Genomic DNA, 14648 nt, shown 5'->3' on the forward strand with positions numbered 1-14648 from the left:
TACTTTATTTCTTTCTTTTTTCTTTCCTCTCTTTTCCATTTGTTTTTCTTCTCTTTCTTCCTCCCCAAACACCTCCTGTTTCCCCCTCCCGCCTCCCCCAGGGCCGGGAAAGCGCTTCCCTCGTCTTCTCCGCTCACACCCGGGACTCCAGCGCGCCCGTGCCGTGGTAAGTCAGCTCTGCGTGCACCGGGAAAGCTGCTTGGGGGTTCAAATACTCACTTGACCTGCGTCCCCGCTGCAGCCGCAGGGGCTCGGTGTGCGTGAGGGGATGGAGCCGGGGGGCTCGGTGTGCGTGAGGGGATGGAGCCGGGGGGCTCGGTGTGCGTGAGGGGATGGAGCCGGGGGGCTCGGTGTGCGTGAGGGGATGGAGCCGGGGGGCTCGGTGTGCGTGAGGGGATGGAGCCGGGGGGCTCGGTGTGCGTGAGGGGATGGAGCCGGGGGGCTCGGTGTGCGTGAGGGGATGGAGCCGGGGGGCTCGGTGTGCGTGAGGGGATGGAGCCGGGGGGCTCGGTGTGCGTGGGGGATGGAGCCGGGGGGCTCGGTGTGCGTGAGAGATGGAGCCGGGGTGCCAGGGGCTGTCCCTCGGCCGGGACCCCCGGGATTCGGGACCCCGCACTGGTGAGCGGTGGATCCGCTGGGGCCCCGAGGGACCCCCTGGGCGCGAGCGGCGGGACACGCGTTTCGGCCGCCATCCGCGGGTTGTGTGCTGGGCGGGGATGCGCGGCGCGGGTGTCCTGCCCGGGCACTGGGGGGGCGCACAGCGCTGTCAGCCCCGTTGGTGCGGGTGTCCTGCCCGGGCACTGGGGGGGCGCACAGCGCTGTCAGCCCCGTTGGTGCGGGTGTCCTGCCCGCACTGGGGGGGCGCACAGCGCTGTCAGCCCCGTTGGTGGGGGGGGCGCACAGCGCTGTCAGCCCGGTTGGTGCGGGTGTCCTGCCGGCACTGGGGGTCGCACAGCGCTGTCAGCCCCGTTGGTGCGGGTGTCCTGCCCGCACTGGGGGGGCGCACAGCGCTGTCAGCCCCGTTGGTGGGGGGGCGCACAGCGCTGTCAGCCCCGTTGGTGCGGGTGTCCTGCCGGCACTGGGGGGGCGCACAGCGCTGTCAGCCCCGTTGGTGCGGGTGTCCTGCCGGCACTGGGGGTCGCACAGCGCTGTCAGCCCCGTTGGTGCGGGTGTCCTGCCGGCACTGGGGGTCGCACAGCGCTGTCAGCCCCGTTGGTGCGGGTGTCCTGCCCGCACTGGGGGGGCGCACAGCGCTGTCAGCCCCCGCCCGCCCGCAGGGACCTGCCACGGGCCGCGCGCGGCTTGCTGACGTCACACAGCCCGACGCAAGAGCGCGCGTGCGTCACGGCTGCGTTCCCGCCAGCGCCCCCCGTGCAGATCCGAGCGTCTGTGTTGGATTTGGCGCTGGGACAACCAAGGGCTCTTGCGCTGCGGTGGCCGGGTCGGAGATGGGTGGATGTTGGGGGGAATCTGAGGCTTTTCGGCCAAGAAAACCTCCCAACCTTGATCGCGTTTGAATCCCGAGAGCACCGCCCATCGATGCGCTGCCGCTGCCGCAGCGCCGCCTGCATCCGCAGCGCCGCGCTCGACTCGCCGCCCTGCCGGCTGCGCGCCCGCTGGCCTCGGCGCTCGCTCCGTCCGCGGGCGGGACGGGGGGCGCTTCGCTTCCCGCCGTGTCCCTCGCGCTCACCCGTAGGCCGCCGGTGACGTCGCGGGCCGTGCGTGCCCAGCCCACCGCGCGCCAGATTTGAAGCGCGGCGCGCGCGGGGCGGTTGCCGCTTCGCGCCGCCATGGCCACCCCTCCCAAGCGCGGCCGGCGGGACGGCCGTATCAAGAAGGTGGCGGTGGAGGGGAACATCGGTGAGTCGGCCCGGCGGTCCTGCCCCCCCGCGCTCTGTGTCTGGGCGCCCCCGCCGTCGGTTCCTCGCCTTCTGGCGAGCGGGGCTGTGGTCCGGTAAGGTCGCCTCCGGTAACCGGGCGAGTCGTGCTGTGCGAACAGACCAGTCCACAGCTCCGGAAACGTGGCGCTGACACCGCAGCGATTAACGCTATAGAAACGGCAAGATTTGGGAGGAAAAAAAAAAAGCATGTTTCGTGATCGTTTTTAACTTGCTGACCTCTCTAGAGGTGCGCTGAGCGTGTGGGTAGAACGTGTCCCGCGCCTTTCCGGGCTGTGCTGTAAAGGCGGAGTGTGGGGTCAGACCGGTCCTGTTCGGTGCTCTGCACAGGACGAGCCTGTCTCACTGGTGAGAGCGGGGCAGTTATGGGCCGTTCTTCATGTTCATAACTTTTTATTTCATTTTTTTATTATTTTTTTTTTCTGCGAGAGGCTGTGCTTGGAGCAGAGCACAGGAGGTGCCGGGGTGCCAGCTCCTTCACCTGTGCACCCTTTGGTGGTTTAACCGGCGGGTTGGCCTCTCTGAGGTTTAACTGTTGGGTGTTTTTAGATTTCCTGAGCTGTTTATTTCGGTTGCCGCAAACAAATGACTTCTGTGCTGGAGGATGTAGGACGACTCTGTGTATTCATGGTGGAAACCATCCCTTTCACTCTGTGTTTCTTTCGCAGTTGCTTGCTTTTCTCTAAAATAACTTGGGAAGAGTGCAACTTCATGCCTGAAACCGGGCCACGAAGTATCTTAGAAGCTTAATCCTTGGTGTTCTAATTGCACATGTAAGCTTCTAGAATGTAGATAACTGATGTGGGCTGAGCCTGGTTGCCATGACTGATGTTGTGAAGTTTGATATTCGTGTTGTGTGGTACAAGATAAAAAAGAGAAGCCTTGTTGATGGCCTGTGATACCCTGTGGCCTCTGATTCAGGCGTGTTATCAAGTCAAAGGTCCTTGCATGTGGGAGACTCATTTATGGGACGTAGAACCGGAGTTGTGTGGTAGTTAATTATTGACACTGGCATTGTTGTTTAACTGCCGTTCTTCCCGAATGCTTTTTCTACAGCTGCAGGGAAATCGACTTTTGTGGATATTCTCAAACAAGCGGGCGAGGAATGGGAAGTTGTTCCTGAGCCGGTAGCTAGGTGGTGCAACGTGCAGCAGAGCTCGGAGGAGGATTGTGAGGTACAGTAAAAGAGCCTCAGCTGAAACGTTTTTCTTAAAATTAGATAAATGCTCTTCTAGTTTTAGAAGACACATATATCTGATAAACTGAGCATTGTAGACAATATATGTGATAGCAACGTTTTTACTGATTCTTATCATAGTATTGGAGTTCCTCTTTTCCAGTCTGCTTGGTGTATTATATAATAAATGTTACTCAACATCAGGATTTAAAGTATAAAAGCAGTAAAAGTGTGGTCTCTTTTTTGTAGAAAAGGGATGGAAAAGGGTTCTAAGTTACTTTTAGCAGCTGGGAGCTAAGCAGGTGAGGGCCAGGGGCTGCCCAGGTGTCCTGGACAGTGTTCACTAAAGTGTCTAGAAAATAATGAAGAAGTCTAAAGCGTTGCTCTCGCTGCTTTTCCTGCCAGCTGCCTGTAGTTCTGTTGGCAGTGCAGCTGCTGCGTGGTGGCCAGAGTCATCACCGTGTAGACAGCTTTTGACCAACTGTAGCAGAGTTTTCTTTTTTAGCCTGACAAAGAAGTACAATGCGTTTTGGTTAATTAAATGTGACCTTTCAGTGGAGGAGTGACGTTTCCCACTTGCTCAACTATGATTTTTCAGAGTTAGACAGCTCTCTTTTTTTTTTGAAGGCTAGTAAAGTAAATCCAAATACAAAACCAGAGTACAGAAAGTCCTTTCTTTTAAGAACCAAGCCAACAAGCTGAAGATGTCTTTAGCTCAGTGTGGTGGCCACGCGAACACCAACTCACCCCCAGCAGAGTGGAGCACAGAACAGGGAGCAAGCAGGAAAACGTGTGGATCGGTACGAAGCCAGTTGAATAAGCAAAGGGAAGAAGATAAGAGAGGGGTGATGAAAGGCAGTTGCTCACCTCCTAGCAGAAGCAGTCTGCGGAGCGGCGTGGGCAGTGGAGAAAGCAATAATGGTCAGCAATAGCCAAAACGTTGGTGTGTTATCACCTCAGCTATCACCTAGGCGTTGACCTCTGCCTCTAGATTTTTGAAATTATATCAATATTTGAACTCACTGTAGCAAAAAGATGCAGACAGAAGCAGTCATATTTGACAGACTGCGTTTTCTAGTAGAACTGAGGCACGCAGCTTTTGGTTTCAGGCTTTAGTGGCTGCCTCGAGGTCTTTGGCCTGGATTCTGTTCTGAGCCTCCCAGCTAGGATGGAAGCATCATCACACCTTAAGATGCTGCATCAGCAGCTGTTACCATAGGAACTGTAATGAATAGATGTGAAAACAAAGGGAGCTCGGCTTTAAAATGTAACTCTCACTTGTTAGAGTAAAAGGAACATGGATTTTTCTACGGAGTTGTTGAATTTTGTACTGAGAGGATGTGATTCTTCTATTTAAGTTTGTAAACAGTGGACAGAGTTTTTTGGTACTTGAGCGTTTTGAAATTGTAGGTGGCAGAAAGTTGCTTTTTCAGCTCATTGGTGTAGGAGGAATAACATCACTTGCATTTATGCCTTGCCTTACAGATAGGGTTGAAAGGTGAGTGACGCAATTGTAAACCTGAAATAAAGGCTGAACGTGTTTAACTTAGTAAAGCCATTCTGGTTTACCTTAAACAGGAGTTGACTGCATCACAGAAGAGCGGTGGAAACGTGCTGCGGATGATGTATGAGAAGCCGGAGCGGTGGTCGTTCACGTTCCAGACGTACGCGTGCCTCAGCCGGATCCGGGCGCAGCTCAGCTCGCTGGACGGCAAGCTCAGGGAGGCGGAGGATGCTGCGGTCTTCTTCGAGCGCTCTGTCTACAGCGACAGGTGCGTTGCGCTGGGGTCCTGGAGGTGAAGAGCAAAACTCTGCTCAGCAAAACACAAAAAGCAGAGAGCGTCTGAGTTTCATACCTTACCTCCCTTAGCACAATCCCAGAAACATCTAGACGTGGCTTATCGTTGTCTCATTGCTGTTGACAGCATTTCTCTTTTTGTTGCATAACTTGATTAAGTATGTGTAGCTTCTCGTTCTTTGGGGGTATTTTTTTAGTTGTTCGAGCGTGCACGTTTGCCTTCACAGGAAGAAGAAGAGCAGGCACCAAGAAGGCTCAAGAGCAATATTCTTTGTCTCTTAGTCTTGTTTGCTTCAATGTTGGAGATTATTCTTGAACAGAAGTGCAGGCTGCAAACGACAGTGCTTTTTGTGGACACTGCTTTGCGCAGCTGCAGCAGACACAGTTACAGATGAGGATGCCAGCTCTTTATTTCCAGTGCAGGTGTGCATCCAAGAAGTTCTAAAATTCCCATGCCCAGCTTCTTTTCCTAGTTAGTGCGCAGTACTTTGGGCAAAAGAAGTGGTAACTGTGTCCAAGTTAATTATTGTGTTCACAGGTATATTTTTGCAGCTAATTTATATGAGTCTGATTGCATGAATGAAACGGAATGGACTATTTACCAAGACTGGCACGACTGGATGAACGAGCAGTTTGGTCAAAGTCTGGCGCTGGATGGGATCATTTATCTCAGAGCCACTCCTGAGGTGAGGGGTGAAAACTGATGACCACAGAGAGAATGCAAGTCTATGCCTGGCCTGTAAATGTGATCTTTGACTATGCTCCCATATTTTATTTTTCGTAAAAATTGCAGGCTTTAGCTATGACTGTAGGCTTGTTTTAATTACGAAATAATAACATGTTTGCAGGCAGTTGCAGTAAGGTGACAACTGTGTGTCCTTGTGTATCGCTGTATGTTGTAGGAGTTGCTTTGAATGTCTCGGGCAAGGAGACAGTTGAGAAATTCTCCTTGAAACGTCATCTTCTCAGAGCCTTGAGCTGGCCTGTCACTGAGAGAGTCCTGCTGATCCGTGTTGAGTGCCCATGGTGCTATTGCCCGAAGACCTCAATACCGGAAATGGCTAATACAGTCTGGAAATAATTAAAATAAGAGTGTTCTTTCAAATGTAGCCTGTGCATTTTTAAATACAATGTGATGATAATGATTTTCTAATTGTAAGAAAGGGATATATAATGAGCAAAGCAGAAAATGCCACTGGCACTAAAAAAAACGCAAGTACAAAACAGCGATAGGAACATAGCTCTGGTGAATGTGACAGTTTGTGGTTCGTGTCAGAGCTGGTTGGGGGTGTGTGAAGCCCTTGCACCTGGAGCGATGGAGCTGCGCCAGACACATGCAGTTACAGCGTGCGATGCTTCTGCACAATGCTTTGATGTTTGGGCATCTAATATGTTATAAACGGAGATAACAACATAATAGCTCTCTTGAGTGAGACACGTGAACGAGAGAAAAAACCAAGAGTTTAAAAGAGCCCTACTTGCAGTAACTAACTTACGGGCCACTTCCACACTTCCAGCTTTCATGCTTTCATCTTTGTTATTGTTGTAAACAATACTAGAATTTCTATTAAAGCTTTTTACTGGGTTCACTGTTGAGGGTTTTTTTCCCTTCTTTTAAGTCAAGAACGTATATTTAAATTAGAAAGTCAACCATTTTTAATCAGTTTTGATTGACTTGTCATTAAGAAACCGATGAAAGATTACGTTTGAGAACTGAGTTCCTAAGAGCCAGAAATATTGAATAAGATTTTTGAAATGTCCTCTATAATGCCATATATTTCTGTGCTCTTTTACACAATAGTCATTCCCCTTTTGTTAATAACGAGTTTGTTTGAGGCCTTTCCCTGTTGTGGCAAAGTAGTGCTGTGCATTTCCCGTGGATCCTTGTATTTTGTGTGTAGTCAGTGGGCTCCGTGGCTGAACGTGCTGTCATGTTTCTGTGCTCCTAAGAAAGCTGAACGAGTTGAATATTTGTCTTGGGTGAAGAGTGTCATATTTGACATGGAGAGCAGCATTTACCTTTTTTCTCTCTGTAGGTCTGCAAAAACAACCTTTTTGATTTGTTCTTAATCTTTTGCATGTAGAAATGCTTAAATAGGATTTACTTGCGTGGAAGAGATGAAGAACAGGAAATTCCCATTGAATATCTGGAGAAACTTCACTACAAACACGAAAGTTGGCTTCAGCACAGGACACTGCGGTAGGCTTTGTTTAATGGTTACCTAAAGACGTGTGCGTCTTTGTAAGGCTGTTCCATTCTGCTTTTTCCACCAGTGAAACTTCAGCTTTTCCTATGATACGTGAAGCTGAATTCCAGGAATATTTCTGTTCACACTTCCCTAGCAGTAGTGGCTTTACATGGAATTAATTACTGCTAGGATGTGCAATGTGCCGTGAGTCCTCTTCACATCAAGCTCTGAATAGCGGTTCAGTTTATCATAGGTGCTGGGGGACAGGATGGTCAGGAGTCAGTAATGTATCCTCGGAGCCACGCTGGGAATTCAGGCTGTAGTCTATAGATGCCGTTCTTCTCGTGGGGTTCTTAACAAAGATGCTGATGGAGACTGACATGATGCATGCCTTTGTTCAGCTAGTAACGTTTTCTTTGTTCCTGTCCCCATACAGAACGGATTTTGAATATCTCCAGGAAATACCTATTTTAACGTTAGACGGTAATGAAGACTTCAAAGGCAAAAAGGACAGATACGATCACATGACTGAAAAGGTAAAATTGGCAAGCAGAACAAGCTGATGATTTAGGTTAATTGCCGGCATGTTGAAATAAATTCGGGGTACCTCTTACATTTCCAAGTGTAGCATTCTTTGAAGTCAGACTAGACGCAGAACCTGTGTTTCTTCATGCTATTTCCAGCATGAGTTTTCCGTTTAAAAAATAAAAATCAGGGAAGGAAATACCTCCAGGCTCATTTGAGAAGAATTTCACTAGTAGCTTTGTTTGCAAATGTAATGTCTAAATAGCCCCTGTACTGTTTAAAAGAACTGCGATGTGCTACGTCCTGCTTCTGACACGGTGCAGGTGTTGTGCAAAGTGACCGGGGCAGGGGAGGATGAGGGTGGCAGTTGGGGACAGAGGAAGGCTGCGCACGTCTGAGTGGGAAGTCTGGGGTCGTCTTTACGTGTGTGTTAAACCTACAGCACAAATCGATGGCAGAATTGCCATCCCGGGTGCTATGAAATTCAGTACAGAACACCGCAATGGAAAATGGAAGGATGAGTTTAGTAAACCTGCAGCCACGTTCTGATCCAAAACAGTGAGCCAATGCCATGCTGTTATTTTTCTAGGTAAATGAGAGAATATGGGCTATCCTCTCTTCTGGTAAGCCTGTCACAGTAACGGGCATTACAGCAAAGGCCAAGGGATCCTTTGCTCCAAAAATACCTTTCGTAGTATGTTTTACCTCCTCCTAAAGTATTTCCTTCATGGACTTGTGTTCAGAGGATGAAAGTCTTACAGCCAGCTGCAATGCTGCTTAGTTTTGGTGTTGTGTATTAAATGGCACTGTCATTGAAGTTTTTCCTTTCAGTCGTGTTTATTAAGGTGTTCTCCCAAGTCCTTCTCGAAAGCAGCGGTCTGAAACTTCAGGGAATGCTTTTCAGACGTAGCGTTCCACTTTGCTTAGGAACTTAGTGCAGAATATAAATCTCAAGTATTTTCTAGTTTTATTTGAAGGAGCAGAGCACCAAATGTCTATTTGGTATAAAAAGAAGATTGACATTTCTGTTTGCATTAAGAACATCTAACCCTTAGCACAAAAGGTGTAACCTACATATCAGATTTAAAGCTGGGCCAAACCATCAACATTGTGACTGCTCAGGTGCCTGGTGTTGGAATCATGATGGGATTCAGCTGAGGACATTTTGTCTTTTGAGTACTTGAGATGAGTCACAGACCTTAGGAATGGTGTGTGTGCATTTTTCTGCTCTTGGAAATAACTTGTTTACCTCATGAGAAAAGCAGCTTTGTCCTTTGATCTCAGCTTATCCACTGAGAAGCAGAACTGTTCACCTGATTATAACCAGCCTTCACAATATTTGCTCTTTCAAAGCCTGTTAATTGAGGGAATGACTGGACATCACAGCTGCAGAGTGAAAATGCTTCCCATCTGCACGGTGAGATAAGGCCGGGCTCAGGCGCCCACGGAGGGGTTTTGCAGGAGCTCAGTGCTGCGCAGCTGTCTGTGTTAACCTTTCGGTGTGGTGTCAGCCGAGTCCCGGAGCTCTTGCGCGCTGGTGCTTCAGCCTCTGGCGCACGCGTGCGGGCAGTGTGGACCCAGCGGCTGCGTGCTTCCCTGTCTCTCGTGCTGCTCGCTTTCACAGACCGGTCTGACACTGTCCTATGTGTTACGTGTCAGGTTCTTCGTGCACTGTTACTGCTGGTAGTTGCTGAAGTGGCAGGTGGTGTTCTCATGCTGCCTTTTGAGTGTTGGCGCCGTTAGGTGTTCCCTGCCCTTCTCTACATGAAAGAATTTATTTGACCTCTTTTTCAACCTCCGTGAGCCGTGGAATAGGAAAGGAAGGGTCTCAGTTGGAGAATACGATCCAAGATTTGTTTCCATTTCACCTCAAGGAGTTGGACAAAGCGTTTACAGATGTGCTTTGTGTACGAGAGCCTCTGCCCAAAGAAAACCAGCGCCTCGCGTGGTGCGTTGCCGATGCCTTTCACGCAGCAGTCGGGCTTGGGTGGCCAGAGGGGACGATGCTCCCAGCTCAGACTGTGTCACAGTGTACTTACTAGGAGGTTTTGACACTGAGAAATAGGACTTGTGTGCCTAGATCCTGTATTCCTTGGGTCTCGTATCAACTGGGTTGTTATATTTTAAAAAATGTGGCCTGAACTTCAAGCCAGAACTTGAGTATTACATTTTAGGTAGTTGTAGTCATTTGAGCTGCTCTTCAAATACTGGAAATCAACTTCAGCAGTAGCTGACATACATAGGGCATTGTTCTGTGGTATTGTTTTTTTTTTCCAAGTACTATGGTTTTGCTGGATATTGTTTTATTGTTTATTTGCCAACCTCAGATTCCAAGGAACGTACTAGTTAGATGCAGTGGGTTGTGCGTTGACATAAAACATGAGCGGTGTTCTGGCTGTGGGTGTGACTTGGTGTTTCCAGATGACAGGTCTTTTGGGGCCATCGTTGCCTTCCTTGTGTTCAGCTGAGACCTGCTTTGAGCTCGTTCCCTTGTGATGTGGGGCTGTAGTGTCGTTCCACCGCGCCTCTCTCTGCACTTGCTAGATTACGGTACTGTGGCCGAAAACGTCTTCTTGGACCAGAAATGGCGTAGCTGACTCTGAGTTTATTCCTGTCAGTTCCCGTTTCTGTAGCGTGTAGTGAATCATAAAGCAGTAGAGAGATAAGTATTCTTGCTGTGTATTTCTGCTCATAAATACTTTGTTTGACAATATCTGTTTCTTTTTGCAGGTCAAAGAATTTTTGAGCACCTTATAACCCTCTTTGAAGCACAGGCCGAGCCCCACTGTTCCAAACATCTGTGCCGCCGAAGCGTGAAGTCCAGCCTCTGCTCTTATAGGGCTCAGCCCTGGTTCAGGTGTGAGGGACAGTGCTAAATAAACCGCTAGGTCTGTTCAGTCTTACATAAAGAATGCACACAAATTCCGAGAGTTCCCAAATATTGCTCCTGTTTCTAATCAGACCAGTAAGTTCATCTGGAATATATTATTGTAATTTTTAAAGTGTATTTAGTGCCTAGTAGCTATTTAATTTCAATCAGGTAGTGTTTTTTAGATCTCTTTGGTGTTTTTAGTGGAATTGATGCATAATAGATGTCTCATTGCTATGAGGAAGAGAAAGGTAATAACCATTTTTGCTGGTGAGGAAGTTTTGATAAAACCTGGAGTTTTATATTGGAAGCCATTGAAAAATGTCATGTGACAGTTTCGATGCTCTTTGCAGAATACACCCTATTGAAACAAATTTAAATGTGGCTTAAATTGTGTAGATATCCAATTAGTTTTTGTGTCTGTTTTCATAGTGCACTGCAAACGAGGATATTAGAGGCTTTCCATTCTCTAGCGTGGGGTTTGCGCGGGTTTGCTGTTGCCTTTTTTTTAACCTCTTAATAAACCAGAGCTGATTGTGGTTGTCCACAGTTACTGTTTTCCTGCAGAGGAGGGTGTTTGCTTGGTGGTTGCCATAGAGGGAAGAGGAAGACTTGCCAATGGCCTCCATCTGTAAATGACATGTTTCCAAACGTTTCCTTAATCGCGGTCTGGACGTCAGAGCTGCCTTCCTGCTTTTGTTGGCGTGTTCACGGGGCCTCCTGGGTGCTCACCCGGGACCTGCAGTGTTTGAAGCAGGCTGTGCTTTCTCATCCTCGGTGAAACGGGAGACCTGGCGGAGCAGCTGCTCTTCTGGTGCATCTTGGTTATTAACTGAGCCACTTAGGCTTCAGGTGCAGAAAATATCAACTACACAGGGTACACGTCCGAATGTGTTTTATGAACTGCTTTGTTCTGCTTTAAACGTTTCTGAATGATTGCACAGCTGGCTTTTGAATGCAAAAATGTTACTGTAAAGCATTTTCTAGCTTACCGTGGTGCCTGTGTTACCTGCTCATGTGTGATGAAGTATTTTCCTTTGTGGTTGGAATTGTGCTGGCGTTCTCTCACTGACTGAAAATAAAAGTGATTGGAAAGACTTTTGATGCTGTGATAGTGTTGGCTCCCTTGTCTCGTAAAGGAAATAATGCGGTAGATGGCCAGTACATAATAGTACAACGGATGAAGTTAAGATTGTGTGTTCTCGGTGTATTTGGTATACAGGTTCTCTAGGACGATTGAAACACTGCAACTGGCTTCACAGTTTTTTATGTAGGGGAAATGAGCTTATGTGATAGAGAAATCTATCATATGTATAGCTTATCAGTAGAAGTGTTTTGCATGATATTTATGTCAATAATGGAGTGTGGCAGTAGTAGGGTAGAAGATCTTGGTTTGGACTTCAGGGTGGCCTGGTGAGAGGAGAGATTGAACATCTCTGCTCCAGAAATGAGGTCAGGTGGAAGAGATGATGATTCAGTTCAGATTTACTTGAAGCACATAGTAGAAGCCTTTAAAACATTCTTGGCAACAGTCTGAACAGTAAGAACTTATTTTAACCAACAGTGCAGTTATTGCTACAGTTTTGCTGTCAAAATGTTGGATGTAATTACAGCAATTGGAGTGACGGTGCTCATTTCAAGGGGTAAACAAGTCTGAGTTCCAATAAAGACTTCCTTTTAAACCCTTCACAGAGCACGCAAACTCTGTGGCAGGTTATCTGCATCTCGTTCCAGAAAGCCTTACAGAATCTGACTGCCGAGTTTGGGTTGAAGGAGCAAAGTCATGACCAATTATTAGAACATTTTTAATTGCCACGGAGAAAAAAGCAGAAACAGCGCGCGCTCCCTGCCCGCCCCCGGCTGCGCGGGGCCTGGAGGCTCGGTGGGCTGAAGCGCGTGGAGCTGCGCTGGTTTGCGCGCAGGACGGACGCAGCAGCCCCAGGACTGGAGGTGTCCTTAGGCCGTTCTGCCCGCGCGGCCGCTGGGACCTCGCAGCGCTAGCAGCGCCTCGGCTTTCCGGACCTGTCAGTATCTCGTTCTTGGCTCTGGTCTGCTGGCAGCCTGCCGCAATGCGGGATCGGTGCGCCGGGGCGTGTTTCTGAACCGTCTGCTGTTTGGGGGCGATGGTTTTCCAGTCTCTGCGGTGTCCCTTTCTTTTCCCCTGGGTAAGGGGTGCTTTGATGGAACTGGCTGGAAGTGCTTCTTTCCATCGAATGTCATCACAATTCGGGGAAACAATCGGTGTAGAGGTGTTGTTATTTCCAGTTAGAATACAGATTCACATAGTGACCAGTAGTGTTTTAACTGCTGTGCAAGTACACGTGGGAGCAACAAACTCAATATTGCCTCATCGTATTTTTGGTTGCTGTAGTTGTTTTCTTTGTAGTATTTTTGAGGTCTCTTAATACAAATGCTTCTCAGAACAGCAGTCAATTTTGTTGGTAGAACTTAACTTTCTATAACTTTATGCCAGTTATCTATTTCTACTATTTTCTGCTTATGTAAGCAGACTTCATAATGAATTGCATATCAAATGTGATGGGTATTGAGCTTTGGTTCTTTTTGCAGTAAGTACAGACTCCAGGAGTCTATTTGTGAGATAGGCGACACAGGAGGAATTCGCCATGTACTCTTCAGCATAGATCAAGAAGAATGTGTGTAGTAATAATTAAGTGATATCTTAGGAAAGAACAGTGTGCGACTGCTGTTGCCAAGGGGTTTCAGCATAACTAGGTGTAGCAGCTTCAAGGTTGTTTTTGCTGTGTAGACTCAGTGCGTGACCTGGAGTAAATCACTCTGTAGCTCAATCTTTTAATCTTTTAAGAGACTGGTATCTCCCTGTCTCTTCAGAAGGCAGGAAGGATTAGTTAGTTCATATTGATGTTCTCTTCTATGGGTCTGAAGTGTTCTATTAGGGATTAAGGACGGAGAAAGCCCTGGTTAGAGATTTTTCAGTGGATGTTTCCGTGTTTCACAAAAGGGGTCACTGGTGCTGATTGTGGCCAGTGGCAATTACTTAGTTGTTTTAGAAGCTATTCAAAAGCCACCAGTGCAATGCCAATTGTGTTGAAGTTAGTTCACTGAAGAACATGGCCACTGAAAACTCGCTGTTCGTAAGGAAAGCAAACTTAGCCAAATACGATGTCGTGCTGTGGTCCCGTAGCCAGTGGTGGCGGCGAGGCTACGACAGGTCCTGCCACACGAGGTCATGGCATCCCCAGTTCTCGCTTGCTGAGCTCCCTGCAAGAGCAGTAGCGTTTGAACGCTGGATGGCTCTGGAGAAGGTAAAGAATGAAGAGGTCACTTCCTTGCTTTGCCATTAGACTGATTAATAAATACTCCAGTGAATGAGATAAATCTTGATCTCTGGAGGGAGGGGAATAAAGTGAGCCTGGTTGGATTAAGTGGAAGACTAGAAAAGGCTGAGCTAATGGGAGGGATTTTGACACCAGAAGGTCTTCATGCAGCCACCAGCTGTTTCTGTTCCGTGGGTGAATATCGGCGTGTGGATAACGCTAATCCTGCTGTGGCTGGGTGATAGCGATCTTCAAGCGCTGAACCGTCAGGCCTGACTGCAGATAGTGAGAAGTGCTAATGTATTTTGTGCTTTTCTCTCCAATTTCTGAGTTGTTGCAACTTGTCTTTTAATAGCTACTAAACCCGTGATCTCGTACGACTATTAAGAGACTTGTTCAAGCCAAAATGTCAATAGTCTGCAGCCTACTGGAGGATGTGGCTTCCGCCTCTGTTCCAGTTGGGTGTCTTTGGTTTCCTAGTCCTTTTCTGAGCAGTTCTCCGGTGTTAGCCTGCCTGATTGCTGGGGCTGTTCCCGATTCCTCCTGGCTTTAGCAGTGTCTGTGTGTGTGCCGACTGTGCTGTTTGTTCACAATTCTGTTGAGGTTTGCCTCGGCTGGTTTCCTGAGAGGACAGCTATTGCTGTCTGGTGAGATCCCGCCGCACGGCTGGCTCTGTCCCCTGCGTGGGGCTGGCTGGTGGCCTTTACCCGGAGCCCCTGCGCTGTGTACCGTGGCCCCAGGTCACTGACTGCGTTGTTGCGGCAGAGCGCGGGGCTGCCCGTGTCCTGCCTGCGCTGCGCTGCGCCGCGCCGGGAACCCCCGCCGGCACAGAAAAACTGCATTTCCAATACCTGTTCCTGATCCGCTCCGCTGCTTGTCTCATGAGGATTTACTGC

General features: G+C 48.7%; 1 protein-coding gene across 1 annotated transcript; it reads left to right on the forward strand.

Moving 5' to 3' along the window:
• Window positions 1-1354: 1354 nt before the first annotated feature.
• DCK (deoxycytidine kinase) lies at window positions 1355-11554 on the forward strand. Its single transcript, XM_065837736.2, has 7 exons — window positions 1355-1860; window positions 2955-3073; window positions 4654-4847; window positions 5412-5559; window positions 6958-7073; window positions 7499-7598; window positions 10318-11554. The coding sequence occupies exons 1-7, from the start codon at window positions 1791-1793 to the stop codon at window positions 10342-10344; spliced, it is 774 nt and encodes a 257-aa protein (XP_065693808.1). The 5' UTR covers window positions 1355-1790; the 3' UTR covers window positions 10345-11554.
• The last annotated feature ends 3094 nt before the right edge of the window (window positions 11555-14648 follow it).

This window comes from Patagioenas fasciata, chromosome 4 (assembly GCF_037038585.1).
Source record: "Patagioenas fasciata isolate bPatFas1 chromosome 4, bPatFas1.hap1, whole genome shotgun sequence".
NCBI lineage: Eukaryota > Metazoa > Chordata > Aves > Columbiformes > Columbidae > Patagioenas > Patagioenas fasciata.